Raw genomic sequence first — 19773 nt, 5'->3', positions numbered from 1 at the left:
AAGTTCTTGTTTTGGTGTTTATGCCTACCCTTTGATACCCCTTGAAGAATAGTTTTTTTTATCTTTTTTTTTTTTTGGTTAAAGGAAAAGATTCTCTTTCCGGGTTCTTTTATTCTTCTAATTGATGGAAACAGATTGAAAAGAATTTAATGAAGTAGGACAAGAGGAAATAATATATGTTACAAATGTAAACTCTTTAAGTTTGAGAACAAATGGCCTGGAACAAATTTTCTATTAGAAATTTGCAACTAAATGTTGCATTTTGTCAAGTAAAAATACATTTCACAAAAGTAGAATAAAAAAAGTACAATGGCCAACTCAAGATTTGAATACGTACGACAGTTCGAGACACATGATAAATTATTGTCAGACTGTTATATTGTGATAAGAATAGATGGTAAAAAATTCCATGAATTTTCTAAATATTATGAATTTCGTAAACCTAATGATGAGAGAGCTTTGAAACTAATGAACGCTTCAGCTAAGAATGTTGTCCTAAAATATAAAAATGATATCATATTGGCCTTTGGTGAGAGTGACGAATACTCTTTTATCTTGAAGAGGGACTCTACATTGTTTAATAGACGAAAAGATAAACTTGCAACTTTAATTGGATCTCTTTTTACCACAAATTATGTGTTTCTTTGGGATAAATTCTTTCCCGATACACCATTAAATGTTAAACATTTGCCATATTTTGATTCTAGATGTGTTCTTTATCCAAATTTGTCTATAGTTAAAGATTACCTATCATGGAGGTATGTTGACACACATATTAATAATTTATACAACACAGTTTTTTGGCAATTAATTCAAGTATGTGGTATGACACCTCAAGAAGCTGAAAAGAAGCTTTGTGGTACATTAAGTAGTGATAAACAAGAAATTCTGTTCAAAGATTGTGGGATCAATTACAATAATGAACCAGAAATGTTTAAAAAGGGCTCTTTAATAACAAGAAAGGGAGAAATATTACATATAGACGTAATTAAGAAAATTGATGAATTATTTGAAGGTTTTTAAAGTGATAGAAAGGTTTGCTAACATAATCCTATTTGTGTTAGAGATGTATTAAAAAATTAAACATTTATCTTTCACAGTGATTTTTTCGTTGTTGTTGTAAAAGAATGTTTTAAAATAGTTTTTTACACACGTGTATATGTGCATACTTAATCATTAACTTTCTATATATATATATATATATATATAATACTAATTTTTTTAAATGCATGTTGAAATAAATATGAATGAATGTTAACTAATTTATAATAATCAAAATATTGAAGGGTAATAATATACGTCAATTTTTTCTTCTTTTTTTTGTTTATTAAGTAAGTACTAAATTAATAATTTGTAACGTTTAAAACTCTATGTGAACTATAATCTTCATTATCTCCATCGTCATTTTCACCAAAATAATATGCATCATGATTATCATTATCATTATTAGGAATATTGTCACTGCCATTATATGAACCGTTATCAAACCTTTCTATGAATCTAGTGTACATGTTATCAGGTAAACTTTCATCAGAAAACATTGTCTGGTTGTTCAACGGATCTGAATTAGATGATGCTCGTTTTTCTTTTAAGTTATTATAATTATTGTTGTTATCGCTTGAATCACTTAGCGATATTTCGAATGCATCATCATCAGATGTGCTACTGTGATAAAATTTATCACTTTGATTTAATGGAGAACCTGTTAAATGATGATGTGCATGGTTATTTATATCGGCATTACTTATTTCATCGATGGTACTACTACGTTTAGAATTTGCATTAGATTTTGATAATCTTTTATTCTTATTGGATAAATTTGTAGTTATAATATTAGTGTCTGGATGCTTACCAATTATTTGATTCCATAACTGTAACAATGGGTTAGCTTTAAATGTCGTCACTATCTGGCCATCTGAATTGATATAACTTTCTTTTCTTTGTCTAATAAAGAAATAATAGATCAAACATAGGAAAACTAAGAGAAGTGGGATTCCTATACCCAAACAGCAACCCAATACAATCTTTTTATTTTTTTTGGATAATCCATGATTCGAAGATCGATTTAAGTTTGAATGCGCATTCGATGAAACGGTTGGGGATAGAGTAATTGTTGTGTAATGATTTGACAGGATAGTCACACCTTGAATAATACTTGTGATTGTTATACCAGAAGACAAATAGCTGTCGGAGGTTTGAGTTGTGGAACTAGTGGTTGTCACACTCCTACGAGATAATGTTGACGTAGATCTCCTGGTTGTTGAACTCTCTGAATAAGAGGAAAAAGAGGAAAATTGTGAGGTTGAAGATGTTAAAGAAGATGAGGACGAACTAGTAGTGGTTAAAAACGAAATAGAAGTTGAAAATGAAGATGTAGACTGAATAAAAGTGGTAGAGGATGAAGATGGAATGGAACTAGATGAGGATGATGATAATATGAAGTTAGTGGAGGATGAAGATAAAGTGATAATAGTAGAGGAAGAAGAAGAAGAAGATGATGATATTTGTGAAAAACTAGAGGAAGTAAAACTTAAACTTGAAATGGCTCCCACAAGAGCTGAAGAGGAAAATAATGATGAAGACGGTGATAAAGTTGAAGATGAAGGTAACGTGGTTGAGAACATGAAATTAGACGAGGAAATAGCTGGATAACTAGAGGTTGATAAAGTTGTTGATGATGATGTGTATGCTTGGGTAGTAGACGAAGATAAAGAAGATATCGAGACAGTAACTGAAGAATCAGAGGTTTGGATGTTGGATAAAACAGAGTTTTGAAAAGAAGCAATAGTAGATAATGAGGAGGAATCTCGTAGAGAAGTGGATAGAGTTGTGCCAACACTTATGGTATGTGTATTAGAAACACTAGACGAATCAAAAAGATTCATAGCACTATTTATTGAAGATCTAGTGAAAAGATATGTTATTGCGGAAGAAAGGGGAGTAGATAAGGCAGGGGTATAAAATGTTGATGATATAGAAGGTGCAAGTATTGTAGTCACCTGAGGTGCAATATTGTTGTCATTATCATTATTCCTAGAAACAGTTTCATTTGCTATACTATTGGAATTATCCTGGCTTGCCACGAAATGTATGGGTAAAAAATAAAAAGATATGATGACTAAAAATATGTATGATAACATATTTTAATTGATAGAAATCATGTAAGAACTAATAAAATAGTAAATAAAGGAAGAAAGACAAAAAAAAGAAAAAGAAGCAGTTATTAGAAAGAACAAAAAGTTGATCTGTTGAGTATTTTTCTGTGAGGATAACTGGTGAAGTATAGACACTAATGCTTGAAGACGGAAAAATGCAAATATTTAGTATTATTTCTAGGGTAGTAGTAGATCAACATATATATTTTAACTCTTTTCTTATCTATACTTCTGTTGTTATCTGTCATTAAAAATCAGACATATATATGTTAACTGTATTACAGATGAAGAAGAAGGAAAGAAAAAAAAAAGAAAAATTCTTTTATTACTCTTCTTTTAGTAATAGAAATTTTGTTCTAAATATAAACAAAACAGGGAAAACAAAAGAAGAAGTTTGCGGAAGAAACAAGAAAGGAGATAACAAGAATATAAAATATGACTGGTTCCTTTTTCGAAACCCATAATAGAGTTCCTATAAATTGTGCTAATTTAATACTACAAAAGAGAAAGAGAGTGTGTGTGCGTGTGTGTGTATGCAGCACTTCACTATGCCAGATTGATTACAGCGAATGTTACAGAGAAGGTAAAAGGGGCATGACAGTACTAATCAGCCAATCACAGTTAAACCAAGTTGGACAAAACAGAGAAAACTGGAATTTCTCTATGCATCTTAAGATCATTATTTACTTCGAGCAGTCTTTAGTGACATTAAGGGGAGAAATGAAAAAAAAAAAAGGTATAGAGTTCGAGTGAAAATAAAAGAAAACATTAATATCTTAAAAATTTAACACTATTTACCTTTCAATTATATCTTACTAACCGGTGAATCAACTATGGTTGTTATATCGCTTGCATAGACAACAACAACAACAACCGTATTAACATTTCGAACAATTTCAATTTATTTTAAAGAAATCTTTATTGATCATTTCCTGATTTGGTAAACGATTGCCTGTTTAGGTAAAAGAAAACTTCTTTGTTTGTGTTTTTCCTGTTTGTAGTAAAACTTTCTTCAATTTTCCTCCGATCTTTTTTTTATTCTTTTTGTAAATAGGATTTTTCTTTCATTTTTACCCAAAATGGTAAAAAGCTGTCAAGCTCTATGAGAAAAACAAGAAAGAAAAAGAAAAGGTGCTGTATTTGTTCTATTTATAGATTTTTGTAGTAGTAGTATTGATAACTGGAATATAATCTTTTTGAAGAATTATCTACTACTACACATACATACACACACACACAAACATATATATATATATGTATGTATGTATGTATATATATAGATATTATTTGGCAAAATACATATTATACACTCTTCTTTTTTTTTCAGATAATTATGACAATTCTCTCTATTTACACGTTATTGCTGTTGTACTTTATATATATATATGTGCGAATATATAAATGTCTTTTGTATGATTTCATTTTACTTCATTTTAGTGATTTTTTTCTTTCTCAGGTTTGTATTTTATAGTTGAGCGTTCGTATACACTTTTACTACATCATCCAAGCCCTGTAAACCCTCAATAAATTTCTTATATGACTCTCGTTTGTCTTTCCCCTTAATTTGAATCCTAGTTTCCTCATTTGCCATATATTCAATCCCGGTATGTTCAATAGAATATCCTAGATCTTTAACTTTCAGTGCAATTTTACTGGTATCACTTGGTTCTGTTATAATAAATAACCATCCCTCTTCTTCTTCTTCCTTTTCCTCTTCTGTGCCCTTCACAGTTGATTTGTCATTACAAAAATTTCTTTTAATATCAATTATTCCATCAATATCTATCACTTTTTCCCAAACTTCTTCCTCATCTAAAGATTGAGTCACAACCTCATCCTGCTCACATGCATCTTTACTAATTTTAATTATTCCAACTTTATTAAAATAGTGTAAGCATGACCCGTTACCCGTCATGTTATAACCAAACTTATTAAAATGTCCTCTGACTAAAGATACAGTGCGATTTTTATTATCTGTCAATGTCTCAATGATTATACTGCATCCTTCGGGCCCAACTCCTTCATATAGATTGATAGACATGGTACTGTTTCCACCATTAATTGATATACCTTGTCCCTTCTTAATAGCGTTCTCAATGACTTTTTTAGAAACATTACTCTTCATTGCCTTTTCAATTAAGGCTGCTAATTGTGGATCCTTTAATTTGACCGCAGTAGTGATTTGGTTGGAAAACCTATTGGAGATTTTGTTTTTCAATGAATCATTTTTCATTTTATCATGCTTGATGGTGGACCATTTACTGTGCCCTGAAAACTTCATAAAATTTGTAGTAAAATATCTAACGTTTATCAATCGTTGATACGAATTCTTTCTAATAACAAGCATCCTTCTTCAAAAGCAATATAAATATATATATATGTATGTATGTGATTATGCTTTCTTGTTTATTGTTTTTCTTGGAAAGAAAAAGACAATCAACTTAATGACATTAAACTATTTATGTTGTATAAAGTAGTTCAACATTGACAAATTATCCAAATAACTTTTTTTTTCTAATACACAAGCATATTGCTGATTTCATTTTCTTTATTTTATTTATAATATAATGGATGGATTACTTTTCATTTCTTTATTCTTATTTAATTAAAAATAAAAAAAAAAAAAAAGGAAAAAAAGAAGGAAAAATTAAATTAGTTTTTTTTTTTCAATTATTTTGTTTTGTTATTAGAACAAAGGCTTGAAAATGTTGATAAACTGATAGAAAAGAAAGAAAGGCCCAATATATCTGTTGAAAAAGGGTATGAGACTTCGTAACAGAGGGAGGTTGAATATCCATTCAAAGATTTTCTTATCATTCAATTAGACTTACTGGATAAGGCGACCAGGTAACCAAAAACAAGGAAGTAAAGTAATAGTGAAAATTATTTTGAATATTCAAAATTTAAATTATCCTTATTTTTTATTTCAATATTTATTATCATTGATATAAATATTCGATAATGGCTGAGAAAAGAACGTTAATTGCTGTTATGGGTGATGAAGATACTACTACAGGTCTACTTTTAGCAGGTATTGGACAAATCAATCCTGATACAAATGAAAAGAACTTTTTCATATATAAAGAAGATAAAACTACAGCGGAGGAAATATCCGATAAATTCGATGAGTTCACTGAGCAAAGAGATGACATTGCATTATTGCTAATTAATCAACACATTGCTGATGTTATTAGATCGAAAATCGATAACTATGTCAAGCCATTCCCTGCTATTTTAGAGATTCCATCAAAGGACCATCCCTACGATCCAGAGAAGGATTCTGTGTTGAAAAAAGTTAGGAAATTATTTGGAGAATAAAATTAAGATGTTTTTTTATTTTTTTTATTTCAAGAGATCATATGTATGAATATAAGGAGGGATATATGTATATATAATTAAAATAAAACTGTGGTACTTCGTTAGTCTTGGAGCCTCGTTATAACAATACCTTTCTAGTTTCATCTGAACTTGTTATATTTTCCAAAAAAATAAGGCGATATATAGTAAATACATGACAAGGAATTGTTCATTGAATATACAAGGACATAAATAAATAAATTATATAAGTAAACAAAATAAAAAAAAAAAAAAGAAATCACATGTGTCATTAATATTAACTAAGTGCCGGTATCTCTCTTCTTTTTGGATTCAAACGAAAATCATAATTCTTGAACACTTTTTTCTAAAAGTTCGACAAAAATATCAGCATGTTTTGGTTCAAAAGTTAAGGTTGGTCTTAATCTAACAGATCTTTCAGCACAACCACCAACATTACAACCATTCAATCTTAACTTTTGTAGCAAAGAATTTCTTAAATCTGAAGTTGGTAAATCCCAAGCAATGAAAGTCCCTCTACCTTTACCTCTTAGTCTATCAAAGTATTGTGGGTATTTAGCCTGTAAATCTTCCAATTTGCTGAAAAGATAATCGCCAGTCTTATTAACCAGAGATAACAAGTCATGGTCCAAGATTTCTTGGCCGATGGCACCAGCAATGATCATTCTGGCTGGGTCGCCACACCAGGTGTTGAATTGTCTATATGGTTGGTTTGGGATAAAATCTAAGTTGTGGAAGAAGTAACCGGCACTTTGAAATTTCTTGGAGAATGTCACCAAATCAACAGGTGGTTGGATATCTGCATATTCATGACACCACATTTTACCAGTAGCACCGACACCAGTTTGGACCTCATCAATAATGTAAACAACATCATGTTTCAAGGTGATATCTCTTAATTTTTGTAAGAAATATTTGGAGGCGTGGTTATCACCACCTTCAGATTGGATTGGTTCGATTAAAAGGGCAGCGACTGGTATGTGCCAGCTAGTGATTAAGTCTTGGACGATCTTCAAACATCTGTCATCCTCCTTTCGGTTAGCTTCTTCGTATTTTTCCAATGGATATTGATAGTACGGGTATTCGGCATGTGGCCAGTCAAAAGTTGGGAAATCTAGTTTATGGACAGGCTTAGAACAAGTACAGGAACCGCTACCGAATAATCTGCCATGGAAAGCTTTTTTAAAGGAAAGAACAGCCAATTTTGGAGATCCTGGAGTCTTGTTTTCCATGACAGAAGTCAATTCTTCTTCAGTGAATGGGACATCTCTACCGCCACGCTTCTTTTGCATGTAATACATGAATGCGGCTTTAAAAGCCAGTTCATTGGCATCAGCACCAGAAAGACCACTCCACACATGGGTCTGGCCCTTTGGAGCTACTTTCAAAAGTTTAGTTAGAACAGCATTTAGTTCTTTAGAAGGGAAGTTACCGATAGCAGCTCTGTTGACAAGAGCATTTTTCATTTCATTTGTGGTTAGGGTTTGGATTAATTTTGGATTGTTATAGCCTAGGGCGATAGAAGCGATTTGGGCATATAGATCTAGAAAGGTGTTGCCGTCGACATCGACAATATAGTTACCGCAGGACTTGTCATAGTCAGCAACAAAATAAGCAGGTCTAGTATCGAAAGTGTTGGATAATTGTTTTAAAGCTTCATGACCCCTTGGACCAGGAACAGTAGCCGTGACTACAGAAGGCTTGGTTGGTTCAGATGGATAGTATGTAGAACTAATAGACATTATAAATCAAAAATCGATCAGAGTATGACTTCTTTATCTCTGTTACTTGTGGTGTTTTTTTTATTTTTTTTTTTTTCTTTCCTTAACCGACACAAATCAAACCAAAACAGTTATGAGAGAAGAAAGATGTATAGTTTGAGAATTATGTGGTAAAAAAAAAAAATCCAAGTTCACACGACTCCTTTTTATATAATCGTATAGATCATTGGAAAGAAGAAAATTTAAACCAAGTTAAGTTAAAATAGTGCCTATCCTTTAGAGTTGCTTATATTATAGCTGATAAGTTTACCATCCCCTAAAGCAAAGAAAAGTAAAAAAAAAAAAAATAAAAAAGAGAAAATAGAAAGCCGCTATCAACAATGTTATCAAGATCATGCTTACATATCTATACTTTTATATTAGATAAGATAAGATAAGATAGTATTATTATTATTAATATTGTTATTGTTATTATTATTTTTAAAGGGCCATCGGCTAACCCAGAGAATGATATTCCTATTTGGGAAAACATTAGCGATTCCCTGTTTTCTCCCGCTACGCTACGCAGCGCTACAACTATTTTATATGTATACGAATATTCATATAATTTATCTCTGTTTACTTCGATTGACTGGCACAAAAGATTTCTTAGGTGGATGGCTCTCCGCTCTGTGGTGATCATATAGCATTCTTTTATACCAGAAACAAGTGACTCAATCACCCAGTCGTTTTTGTTATTCGATTCTCCAAAGAGTGTTTTTTCTTTTTTAAAAAAAAAACTAAAGGGGTTGTCTATTTGCACAAGGTTTCCGGTGTTCCGTGTTCTGCGGTTTCCCCTCTAGCATGAATTTAAGCGATTCAATCAATATATTATAATACTTCTAAACAGCTTTTTTGGATCCTCTTAGGCTTTCCTCTTTTTTTTTTATTTTTTTATTTTATTTCTTTTTCGATCCCTGAGGGATAGATTATCCTAATTAGGTATATTTAAGCGGTAAGCAAAAATTTGAGATTAGTAGTAAGAAGTATGCGGTGCTTTGTTAAAACTATTATGACCTTGTCCTTGAAAAGCATATATATCTATATATTTGTTTCTTTTTTTTTTATCTATTTTTGTTCCTTTCTCATAAAGTCTTCACTTCAATGTTCTACATATTTTTCTATCTGTTCTATTTATCTAATCATTTGTCTTTTTTGGCACGACACGGTAACAGTAAAATAAACTATCAGGTTAAAGGGTTGGTGTTTATTTTTAAAGATGATATACAGAACATCTATGTGATAAGTCTATCAATCACTTGTTTGGTTATAACTTCTGTTCATGCCTTTCTATGCTCTTGGTGTTTCTTTTCTTTTGGTATTATAAACTTAAAGAAGATATCTATTGTCTACAAATCTTCTATTCAACAAAAATAACAATAGATAATAGATAATAGAGTAAAAGGGGTTTGTAATGGAAACATATACAAATTTGTGTTTCTTTTTTTAATCACATTGTTGACTCACTCAGATATCATTATTGAAAAAAATATTAATCATATTTTACATAATCATACATATATACATTATATATATACACACACATCGATACGTATGTATATTGATGATATGTCATGGAAAGGAAAACAATTAGTTGAAATATATTATATTTGTTTCCTTAACCTAAACATGTTTTTCCCTTACTTGTTCTATTTATGTTTGCTTTTTCCTATATTATTATGGACAAACCTCTACTTCTGTCCACACTTCATGTTCAGAGAGTATTTCACATTCATCTTCTTCGTCCTCCTCGCCATCTTCTTCTTTCTCTTTCTCTTTCTCCTCCTCCTCCTCCTCCTCTTCTTCTTCTTCTTCCTCTTCCTTAAAATCTTTTCTAGATAATACTGCATCACAATATCTTCTAAAAATTCTTCTTTCGCCTCCACGACCATCTTTTAAATTCAAGTAGTCTACTTGATCAATTAAAAGACATACTACCGTGAAGTTTTCTAAGCCTGCGTCTTCTTTAGCACCATCAACACCACGTTGTATCTTATCCAATTTCTTACTTGTCTCTACTGTCAGTATCTCACCTGGAGCAGGCTTTCTATATAATGCTTTAGCTGCTCTTGATAATCCATCCCATTGTCTCATTACTTCTTCTTTCCAATCATTACACTCAGGAAACCTATAAACAACCTCAGTTATTTCATTTCTATCATCTCTATCATTATTATTATTATCATTATTATCATTATTATTATTATTATTATTATTATTATTATTATTATTATTATTATTACAAGTTTCATTAATTTCATCATTAGTAGTAGCACTGGTACTAGTACTAGAACTGTCATCTGTGGAATGCTTAGTATTTGTTTGGTTCAACCTTATAGATTCCTCTATAGATTCCTTTATAAGAATACCGTATTTGGTCAATTTATGATCATCAATATCATTATCGCCATTCAAGGAAATACTGAACCATTCACCACTTATTCTATATTGTTCCCAAGTACCAGGGAAATAAAAACAGCCCTCGAAGTATTGTTTTTGGCCTTTTCTAACTTTCATTTTCTCACTCCTTAAGTCGGAATGGAAAGTTAACACATTTGTCTTTTTATCATTGAAAAGAAAGTCTCGAAGTACTACTGTCCTTACACGAGGCTTGATTTCTTTGATATTTTGATCTTCATTGACTGTTATCTCAGAGGTAGAGAATTGAAAGGCTGTAAATGGATTTGTATCAGTTAAATTGTTTTTACACGATTGTTGAAAAAGTGGCACCCAGGGGGCCATTTGTCTAGACATATTCTCCTTGTATTTTGTTAATAATAATAATAATACTAGTATTATTATTATTATTACAATCTATTTATTTTTGTGTGTGTGTGTGTGTGTGTGTGTGTGTATTAATAGTAGTATGATCTGTTTGGAAATTTTTGCCTCTTTTTTTCCCTTCTCAATTTTCTAATAAATGAATACTTGGCACTTATCTTGATTGAAATTAGATAAAGTTTTTACTAAAATATATCAATATATCTTGGAAGGATGTGTACAAAAAAAGATGGATTCAGCTAAAACAAGCTATTTTGATAATGTGACTTTCTTCTTAAAAAAAAAAAAAAAAAAAAAACAAAGGTATTGAACAGTAAAGAAAAAGAAGTTTCTAAATATATTGAAGGAGTTCAATTGATAAGGTTATTACTATAAGATTAAAGGTGTGTCACATAGCACTCATTATGTAAAGATCTTGCTAATAACGTCTTTGTTAACATCTCTATTCATAACAAAGATTTCTTTTTGCTTGAAGGAAAATTCTACTCAAGTTTTCAATATTTCTTTCTTTTTTCTTTTTTTGTCACACTAGTCGTCTGCTGACGCTGTGGTCAAGAAGGAACGGTGATAATAAAAATTATTGATCATTCAGTTATACAAAAATGAGTAAAAAAAAAATAAAAATAAATAAAAATTCTACTCATTTTAGTATCTGCAAAGTGGGTCTTTCTGTACGAAAAAGCGTTTCCGAGAAATTTTCTGTTGTTTTATTTTTTTCTTTTGATAAAAAGTTGCGGAATTAAATCGATTTAATATTCCGTATCCGTTTACGATTAAAAAATTCGCCTGCGATTAAAAACGTGCGAAAATATGGTTCCTAGGAGAAAATACATCTGAATGCTTTTCTTACTTCTAAATCCACGAGTTCAAAGAACAACAACATTTTTGAAGTTCTACTCCCAACAGTTAAAAATATTGCTCTAATATTTAGTTTATATTATATCACATAGAGTATCATTTATTTAGGAAAAGAGTGGTAGTGATTGTTGAAATAGAATGTTTTATGATAAAATAGATAGAACAATAAGATTTTAGCAGACACTAAACGATAAATTGTTGAGTAATAATTGTTGAGAGGTCACCAAAAGTTGTTGAGTTTATTTATTAAATATCTTACTGTTCGTAGAGGAAAATGGCTGAATATTAACATATATAAAGCCAAGGATTTCTTCATACATTATTTTTATCTTATTTACAATCTTTCTATATTATTATTTCTATGTTGTATATAAAGAAAGAAAGTGAAGAACTTTATTATAATTTTGTATACTAAATCTGTTTAATATAATATTGAGAATGTTTACTATATATCCAATGAATAAAGGCGCTCATTCTCAACATGGTAGCTTTCTGTCTGGACACACTAGTGATCCTAGTGCTGTAAATCCCTCCACGGGCGCTGGTATTAAAGCTTTTAACATAAATACCAGTCAAGACGCTTCCACTGCATCCAACATCCCATCCAACCCTCAGTTGGAACATAATTTAAATGCTACAACAGATGTTGACCCATCTTCTAGGGAATCTGGAAACAATGCTTCTCCAGATCAGCAATCTGCTCCATACGGTTCTTCCACGCCGAACAATCCTTCTCAGGCTGGAAAGTCATCCTATCCTGATTCTGGTACTAATGGTCCATCATATGACCATCATATTCCAATAAACGGTTACCAACAACCAACTGGTTTCGCTTATATGCCATTTCCTTATTATGGTCAACTACCGGGATATTATTCTCCCATCAATCCAATCCAACCAATGTTTCCAGGTTCACCTAACCATTCATGTACATATAACAACCCATACATTCCAACTACTTTATTTTACTGCTCTAGTGTTGGTCTATTTAACTCCTGGGTTCATTCCTTAATAAAACATTTGATTGCTTCTGGTCTAAAAGATTTGGTTCCTGATTCACACGATCGTACTGTAAGAGATCCAACGCCAGAAGAATCTCAAGGTTTAATTAATTTATTTTTCACCCTTGTTCCTCAGAGCAGTTATCCCGATTGGGTTCAAGAATGCTTTCACAAGCAAATGCATCCCTATGATGTTATTCGTCAGGCCATGACATACGACATTGAACGCAGTAATGTCAATACCATTATCAACACTATTAGATCTTTAAAATATAATGGTGGCTACCCAGCATTTCAATTTACAAGTTATCTCCATAACTTAATTGATCAATTGAACCCCACGGATCTTCAAACCCACGAGTACCTGCTAAAACAAACAATTCTTGATACGTTAACAGGTACTTACGAATCCATTTCTAAACACTTTTTTAAGAGTGATACCCCATATACTATAAACGACATTTTCTCTTCTATCAAGAGAGAATATCAATACTACCATCAAGCTTCACAAATTTCCGATCCACATTTTTCCCCTAATCCTCCATCTTCTTCAAAAAAACAGTATCCAACAAATCCATCAGTGAATAAACGAGCAAACAACACATCTACTGTGTTGAACACCAAAAATACTACAGTTCCTTCAACAGTTAAGCCAAAAGCCAAATCTACCAAAGCTCGTTCTAAAAAGGTTAGCCAAGTTAAAACCCATTCAAATAGCACCTCTATTCCTCAACAAAATAACCCAGTCGATCCAACCTTACTTAGGCCTATTTCAACTTCACTAAATCCTGCATATTATATGATGCTAGATTCCGGTGCTACGGTTACCCTTGTAAAACATAAAGAGATGTTGCACAATCTTCGTGACTCTCATCCTGAATCTGTTCAAATAACCTCATGCTCCAACACGGATATCCCATACGATCAAGAGGGTGATTTAATTCTAAAAACATTAAATGGCAGCCAAATAAAAATTCATGCCTTTTACACACCCACAATTGATCACACCATTTTATCTACTAGTGATCTCCGTTCTCACCATCTGTTTTTAAACGAGCGTCTCAACACCATTGAAGATGCTAATGGTGATGTTGCAGCAAACATTGACTCCTCAAATGGTTTACATTGGTTATCCAATCATCATATTGTATTTCCATCTACTGCAACTCGTAAATCTGTAAATGCGTTAAAAACTAAATTTCCTTTAGACATGATTCATCGCATTTTAGGTCACGTCAATGTTCAGTCAATCTATACATCCATCAAAAATAAAACCTTCAATAATCTATCTATAGACGAAATTGATTGGTCTAACCTTAACAATTTTCAGTGTCAGGACTGTCTCAAAGGAAAAAGCAGGAAGAGACCACATATTGTTGGTTCACGTCTGCAATACCAGCAGGTGTTCAAACCATTTCAATATATTCATTCTGACCTGTTTGGACCAGTAACTGTGGCTACAAAACCTGAATGGTTTATATCGTTCACTGATGAGGCATCTAAGTTTAAGTGGACTTATTTACTAAAAAGGAAAGATGATGCAACGATCCTACATGTCCTCAAGTCCTTTATTGCGACTATTGAGCGACAATTCAAAACCCCCATATTAAAATTCCAGTTTGACCGGGGAACAGAGTACACCAACTCTGCAGTAAAAACGTTTCTTTCTGAAAACGGTATTCAAATTGTTTATACCGACGCAGGTGATTCCCAAGCTCACGGTGTTGCGGAACGATTAAATTTAACATTATTAAATGATTGTCGTACTATTATGAATAGTGCAAAACTCCCACACCACCTATGGTATTACGCTGTGCAATATGCAACTATAATCCGTAATTCCATATATAACAATTCTATGAGGGATTCACCTCGGTCTAAAGTCGGTTTACTAGGACTTGATACCAAGTCACTGCTACCATTCGGTCAACCGGTCATTATTAACCTCAATAAAACTGCCTCCAAATTACATGTCAGAGGTGAAAAAGGTTTTGCTCTAATACCAGATGCTGAATCTTATGGCTATTTATTTTACCTCCCAACTAAACGTAGGGTGGTATCCTCATCCAATTTTGTTCCAATTAAACATGACGTTGATATTCATGAAAATGAAGAATATGATGATTCTATATTCGACGATCTCATCACAACTTTTATATCAAAATTTGAACATACTACATCTTCAAAGGACGAAATTGAAGCCACACCTTCTGATAATCATAAAGATACAGTTTTATCTACTCTATCCTCATCACCCAAATCATCTTCCCTCGTTAACAAAGATCCACTCTTTAAAGATAAAATTTTAATTCAAAATGATGCTGATGCTGATTTGAATATCACCACCAATACTACTTCCAATTCAAATCCATCTAACAACCACACTACTCATCCCACCTCTTCTGATTTAGAGGAACTAATCACTCCCATCGACATCAATGATCCTAATCAACTACCCTTAACTCTTGTTGAACCTTCATCTCATCCTACTTCTGATGAATCATCACCACTGCCCACTGCTGTCTCTACTGATACTACATCTTCATCTACATCTTCATCTACACCACCATCTAGTAATCGTTCATCAAAACTCACCCCCATTCCTACTGATAATTTCTACGTTGACAATAGTACCTTGGGTGGTACAAGATCTGGTAATCGTCAAAAGAACACCAATGTAGAAACGCCTGAACCTGTCGATGCCAAAGAACGGCAGAAGCGAGACAGGGACGAAAGAACTAAGGCACGTATTGGTAAACGTAGGAAAACTACAAAAACATATGCAGTAAATTACATTGCTGCTACACGCCACACCATAAACCAGGTCAGCAGTGAAGAGAACAACCAGCATGGTCCATTACAATATTTTCAAGCAATCACACACAATAGGGATCCAATTGAAAAAGAAAAATTCCAAGAAGCATATGATAAAGAGATATCTCAGCTGACGAAAATGGGTACCTGGTCGGTAAAAACTATTGAAGCTACAGAAGTAGACAAATCCAAAATTATTAACTCTATGTTTATTTTTAGTGTCAAGCGAGATGGTCATCACAAATGCAGGTTAGTTGCTAGGGGAGACCAACAAAAAGCTTCGACTTATCAACCAGATCTGATGTCAAACACTGTTCACCATTACGCTCTAATGTCCTGTCTATCAATAGCTTTACAAAACAACTATGATATTATACAATTAGATATATCATCTGCTTACTTGTATGCTCCATTGGAAGAAGAACTGTACATTCGTTCTCCACCCCATTTAGGATTACGAAATACAGTACATAGACTAAAGAAATCACTTTACGGTTTGAAACAGTCTGGTGCAAACTGGTATAAGAAGATAACCAATTTTATTATTAATAGTTGTCATATGAATTTTGTACCAGGATGGCCTTGTGTATTTTATAAAAAAATCAATGATTCAATCGTGATATTATGTCTTTTTGTCGATGATATGGTATTATTAACTAATAATCGTCAACTAATAAATGACCTTATTTCTCAACTCCAATCACAGTTCGAAACCAAAGTTGTCAATGACGGTGCTCAAAAGATTAATCAATATGATGTTCTCGGTCTGGAAATAGAATATATTAAAGGATTATCCATGAAAATGGGTATGGCTAAATCTTTAGAAGAAAAACTACCGAATCTACGTGTAGACCTTAACAAAAGTAGAAAAGTCCCAGGAACACCTAATGAAATTATAAGAGAAAGGGAATTTTATCCGACTGAGCAGGAGTACAAGAATAAGGTGAAATGGCTACAAAAAGCAATCGGTTTAGCTTCATATGTCGGTTACAAGTACAGATATGATATATTATATTATGTCAACACGCTAGCTAGACATACTCTATATCCATCAAAACAAGTCATGAGTCTAACCAAACAACTAATTCAGTTTATTTGGTCAACAAGGAACAAACGGCTCATATGGCACAAGACGTCCAACTCCAACATTAACTATTTAACTGCTGTAACTGATGCTGCTTTTGCAAATCAACACGATATGAAATCACAATTTGGAAATATGTATTATCTAAATGGAAATTTGATTGGTGCTAGGTCATCTAAGTCAACAATTACATGCACCTCTTCTACCGAAAGTGAAATTTATTCAATTTGTGAAGCAATTCCAAGATTAAGAAATTTAAATGTTCTAATTCAGGCTATATCAGACAAGGAGGTCAGGTGTTCAATATTAACTGACAGTCAAACTAGTCTCCATCAAATCAAAGTAAGAGACATATCAAAAATCAAGAATAAATTTTATGGTACTAAGGTTTTACGCATTGCTGAAGAAATTGAAAATGATAATATATCAGTGAATTATATTAACACAAGTCAAAACGTTGCTGATATTCTTACAAAACCTTTGAGTGTTAAAATTTTTGCCAAGCTAACTGAGAATTGGATCTACTAAAATTGAATTGATCTATGGGTGGTATGTTGAAATAGAATGTTTTATGATAAAATAGATAGAACAATAAGATTTTAGCAGACACTAAACGATAAATTGTTGAGTAATAATTGTTGAGAGGTCACCAAAAGTTGTTGAGTTTATTTATTAAATATCTTACTGTTCGTAGAGGAAAATGGCTGAATATTAACATATATAAAGCCAAGGATTTCTTCATACATTATTTTTATCTTATTTACAATCTTTCTATATTATTATTTCTATGTTGTATATAAAGAAAGAAAGTGAAGAACTTTATTATAATTTTGTATACTAAATCTGTTTAATATAATATTGAGAATGTTTACTATATATCCAATGAATAAAGGCGCTCATTCTCAACAGTGATTTTAGGTTCTTTTTATTTTCTATTTCCATTAATATTTAAATAGTCTTGTTTACTGAAAAATGTGTTTGTTTTTTTTATGTATAATATATGCAAGTGTATAATTTCTTTAAAACTTGGGATGTTTAAATAATGTTTTACTTTATTTTTTGGCGCTGTTTATGGAAATGAATTGAATAATGACAATTAGTGATAATTTCAAGTATTTCTTATGTGCTATAATATTTTACTTTTGTTATTATTATAATTAAGAATTTCTCTTACCTTATGTAGAAAATATCATGAAATCTGGAAAAAAAAAAAAAAAGATGACAACATGATTAATCTTTATTATTTACAATATGACTAAAATTTAAAAATAGCATAATTCTATATTTAAGATTCAATAACAGCAATTTTTTCTACATTGTATGGATCTTAAGATATGGTATTGTTTTGTTAAGAGAAAAGATTGCTTTGGAAAATATCAAATAATAATTTTCATACAAAAGAATATTCAGATAGTTAACTTACTTTAACCTTTTTTGGTTTATTATGAAGATACTATCTGAACTGTAGTGGTTTGTAAAATTTATATGTTATTAAGAAAAATTAAGATTTAGTCTTTTATTTTTCTTTTTTTATAATATCTGCTAATAGAAGGTATGAATTTTGTAGTCTTTTGAAGGTGTTATTTCCTATATTCCAAGTGTTTACTTCACGTTAAAAATTTTTTTTCAAGTTTCTTTTTTTTTTCAATTTCTTAAAAGATTTTTTTGTAAACTAAACAATTATTATTAATAATTGTTTAAAAAAAAAAACCAAGACAATCATAAACAAACTTACAATACTAGCCATATGAAGAATTCCTTCATCTTTCAATTCAAAATATACAAAGAAAAACAACAACAAAAAAAAAAAATGCTTTATATTTGTTATTCACTACATATTTGAAGATTTTAAAAACTTTAAATTATCATTTTAATAGAACCTTTAGTCCTTCTGTTATTGACATTAATAAAGAGATCACTTAAAAACTGTCTCACCAATATCAACAATGATTAGTAATTTATTATAAATCTATGGCACAATTAACCCTACACCAAACTCCCCTTTTTATTTTTTTTCGTTACTGATACTTTCCCAGGTCTTGTTTTTTTATAAAACAACTAGAGCTTATAATATAATATCACAACCCTCCTAATATATATCTTTTACATTCCTTATTTTTAATCCTATTTCTATATATCAAGTATAAAGAAAAACTAAGGGAAAAAAGAAAACTAACATCATAAATAGTATCTTAAACTAATCTGTTTTTTTCCTTGATTTTTAAGTATATAAAGTGTTTAATAACTATGAGAAGACCTCATTTACAGTTAGTCATTCCATATCATGTAAAGAATACAACAGGTGGAAAATTATACATGATATAAAACTCAAAACATAGTCGTTTAGAACATGATATATATATATTTTTTGAAATCTGAAGTTCATTTTTTTTTACAATGAATCAGAAAATCAAATTAACATTGTTAAATCTTATGTACGTCATCTCGGTTGGAATTACATAAAAAGCATTGAATATATAAAGATAAACAATGTTAATCCTACTGTTAACTATTCTCTTGTGATTGCGCACAAATATTGTTCTATCTTTTTATTTTAAGAATGAAAAAAATTAATTAGGTTCACAGAAAAAGCAAGTAGACAAAGAAAACATGTCATTATTAAGTTATCTTGACAAAATCTGCTACTTTTGAGCTACGAAGTTGCCGAACCGTATTCTATAAACCCTAGCTCTAAACAAAGACGAAAGCTGGAAAAACCCAGAATATTATTTCATGCCCGATTTTTATCATGTTAGTACGATATAGATATATATGTCTCTTTGTGTTCTATTTTTAAATTTTTGTCCCTGAATTATTTTAGAAAATCCCCACTCCTATAATTTCAAAAACACCTCACGTTAGCACAATCTTGTTTAATACATATATCGGTTCTATCCAAATATTATAAAGATACAATAGCAATTCTTACTAATCAACACTATCTGCATGACGAATTTTCAGTAACCAAAACACAACTTGGCATT

The 19773-nt window shown here is 31.2% G+C and overlaps 7 protein-coding genes across 7 annotated transcripts; 3 read left to right on the top strand and 4 right to left on the bottom strand.

The window, feature by feature from the left end:
• Nucleotides 1-309: 309 nt before the first annotated feature.
• On the top strand, nucleotides 310-1023 carry THG1 (tRNA guanylyltransferase; the record flags this gene model as incomplete). The annotated part of the gene is made up of 1 exon (XM_064861836.1): nucleotides 310-1023. The coding sequence occupies one exon, from the start codon at nucleotides 310-312 to the stop codon at nucleotides 1021-1023; it is 714 nt and encodes a 237-aa protein (XP_064716791.1).
• A 320-nt stretch (nucleotides 1024-1343) lies between these two features.
• On the bottom strand, nucleotides 1344-3140 carry MTL1 (Mtl1p; the record flags this gene model as incomplete). The annotated part of the gene is made up of 1 exon (XM_064861835.1): nucleotides 1344-3140. One exon carries the CDS (start codon nucleotides 3138-3140, stop codon nucleotides 1344-1346), a length of 1797 nt encoding a protein of 598 aa, XP_064716790.1.
• Nucleotides 3141-4620: 1480 nt separating this feature from the next.
• Nucleotides 4621-5502, bottom strand: DPC29 (post-initiation translation factor DPC29; the record flags this gene model as incomplete). Its single annotated transcript, XM_064861834.1, has 1 exon — nucleotides 4621-5502. The coding sequence occupies one exon, from the start codon at nucleotides 5500-5502 to the stop codon at nucleotides 4621-4623; it is 882 nt and encodes a 293-aa protein (XP_064716789.1).
• Nucleotides 5503-6116: 614 nt separating this feature from the next.
• On the top strand, nucleotides 6117-6473 carry VMA7 (H(+)-transporting V1 sector ATPase subunit F; the record flags this gene model as incomplete). Its single annotated transcript, XM_064861833.1, has 1 exon — nucleotides 6117-6473. The coding sequence occupies one exon, from the start codon at nucleotides 6117-6119 to the stop codon at nucleotides 6471-6473; it is 357 nt and encodes a 118-aa protein (XP_064716788.1).
• A 341-nt stretch (nucleotides 6474-6814) lies between these two features.
• Nucleotides 6815-8233, bottom strand: UGA1 (4-aminobutyrate transaminase; the record flags this gene model as incomplete). Its single annotated transcript, XM_064861832.1, has 1 exon — nucleotides 6815-8233. The coding sequence occupies one exon, from the start codon at nucleotides 8231-8233 to the stop codon at nucleotides 6815-6817; it is 1419 nt and encodes a 472-aa protein (XP_064716787.1).
• A 1695-nt stretch (nucleotides 8234-9928) lies between these two features.
• On the bottom strand, nucleotides 9929-11005 carry PWA37_005387 (uncharacterized protein; the record flags this gene model as incomplete). The annotated part of the gene is made up of 1 exon (XM_064861831.1): nucleotides 9929-11005. One exon carries the CDS (start codon nucleotides 11003-11005, stop codon nucleotides 9929-9931), a length of 1077 nt encoding a protein of 358 aa, XP_064716786.1.
• Nucleotides 11006-12328: 1323 nt separating this feature from the next.
• Nucleotides 12329-17317, top strand: PWA37_005386 (uncharacterized protein; the record flags this gene model as incomplete). Its single annotated transcript, XM_064861830.1, has 1 exon — nucleotides 12329-17317. One exon carries the CDS (start codon nucleotides 12329-12331, stop codon nucleotides 17315-17317), a length of 4989 nt encoding a protein of 1662 aa, XP_064716785.1.
• Nucleotides 17318-19773: the final 2456 nt, after the last annotated feature.

Source organism: Arxiozyma heterogenica, assembly GCF_036370985.1.
Source record: "Arxiozyma heterogenica strain weizmannii chromosome Unknown scaffold_9, whole genome shotgun sequence".
In the NCBI taxonomy this organism is placed as follows: Eukaryota; Fungi; Ascomycota; class Saccharomycetes; order Saccharomycetales; family Saccharomycetaceae; genus Arxiozyma; species Arxiozyma heterogenica.
This window is presented reverse-complemented; position numbering and strand designations above follow the sequence as displayed.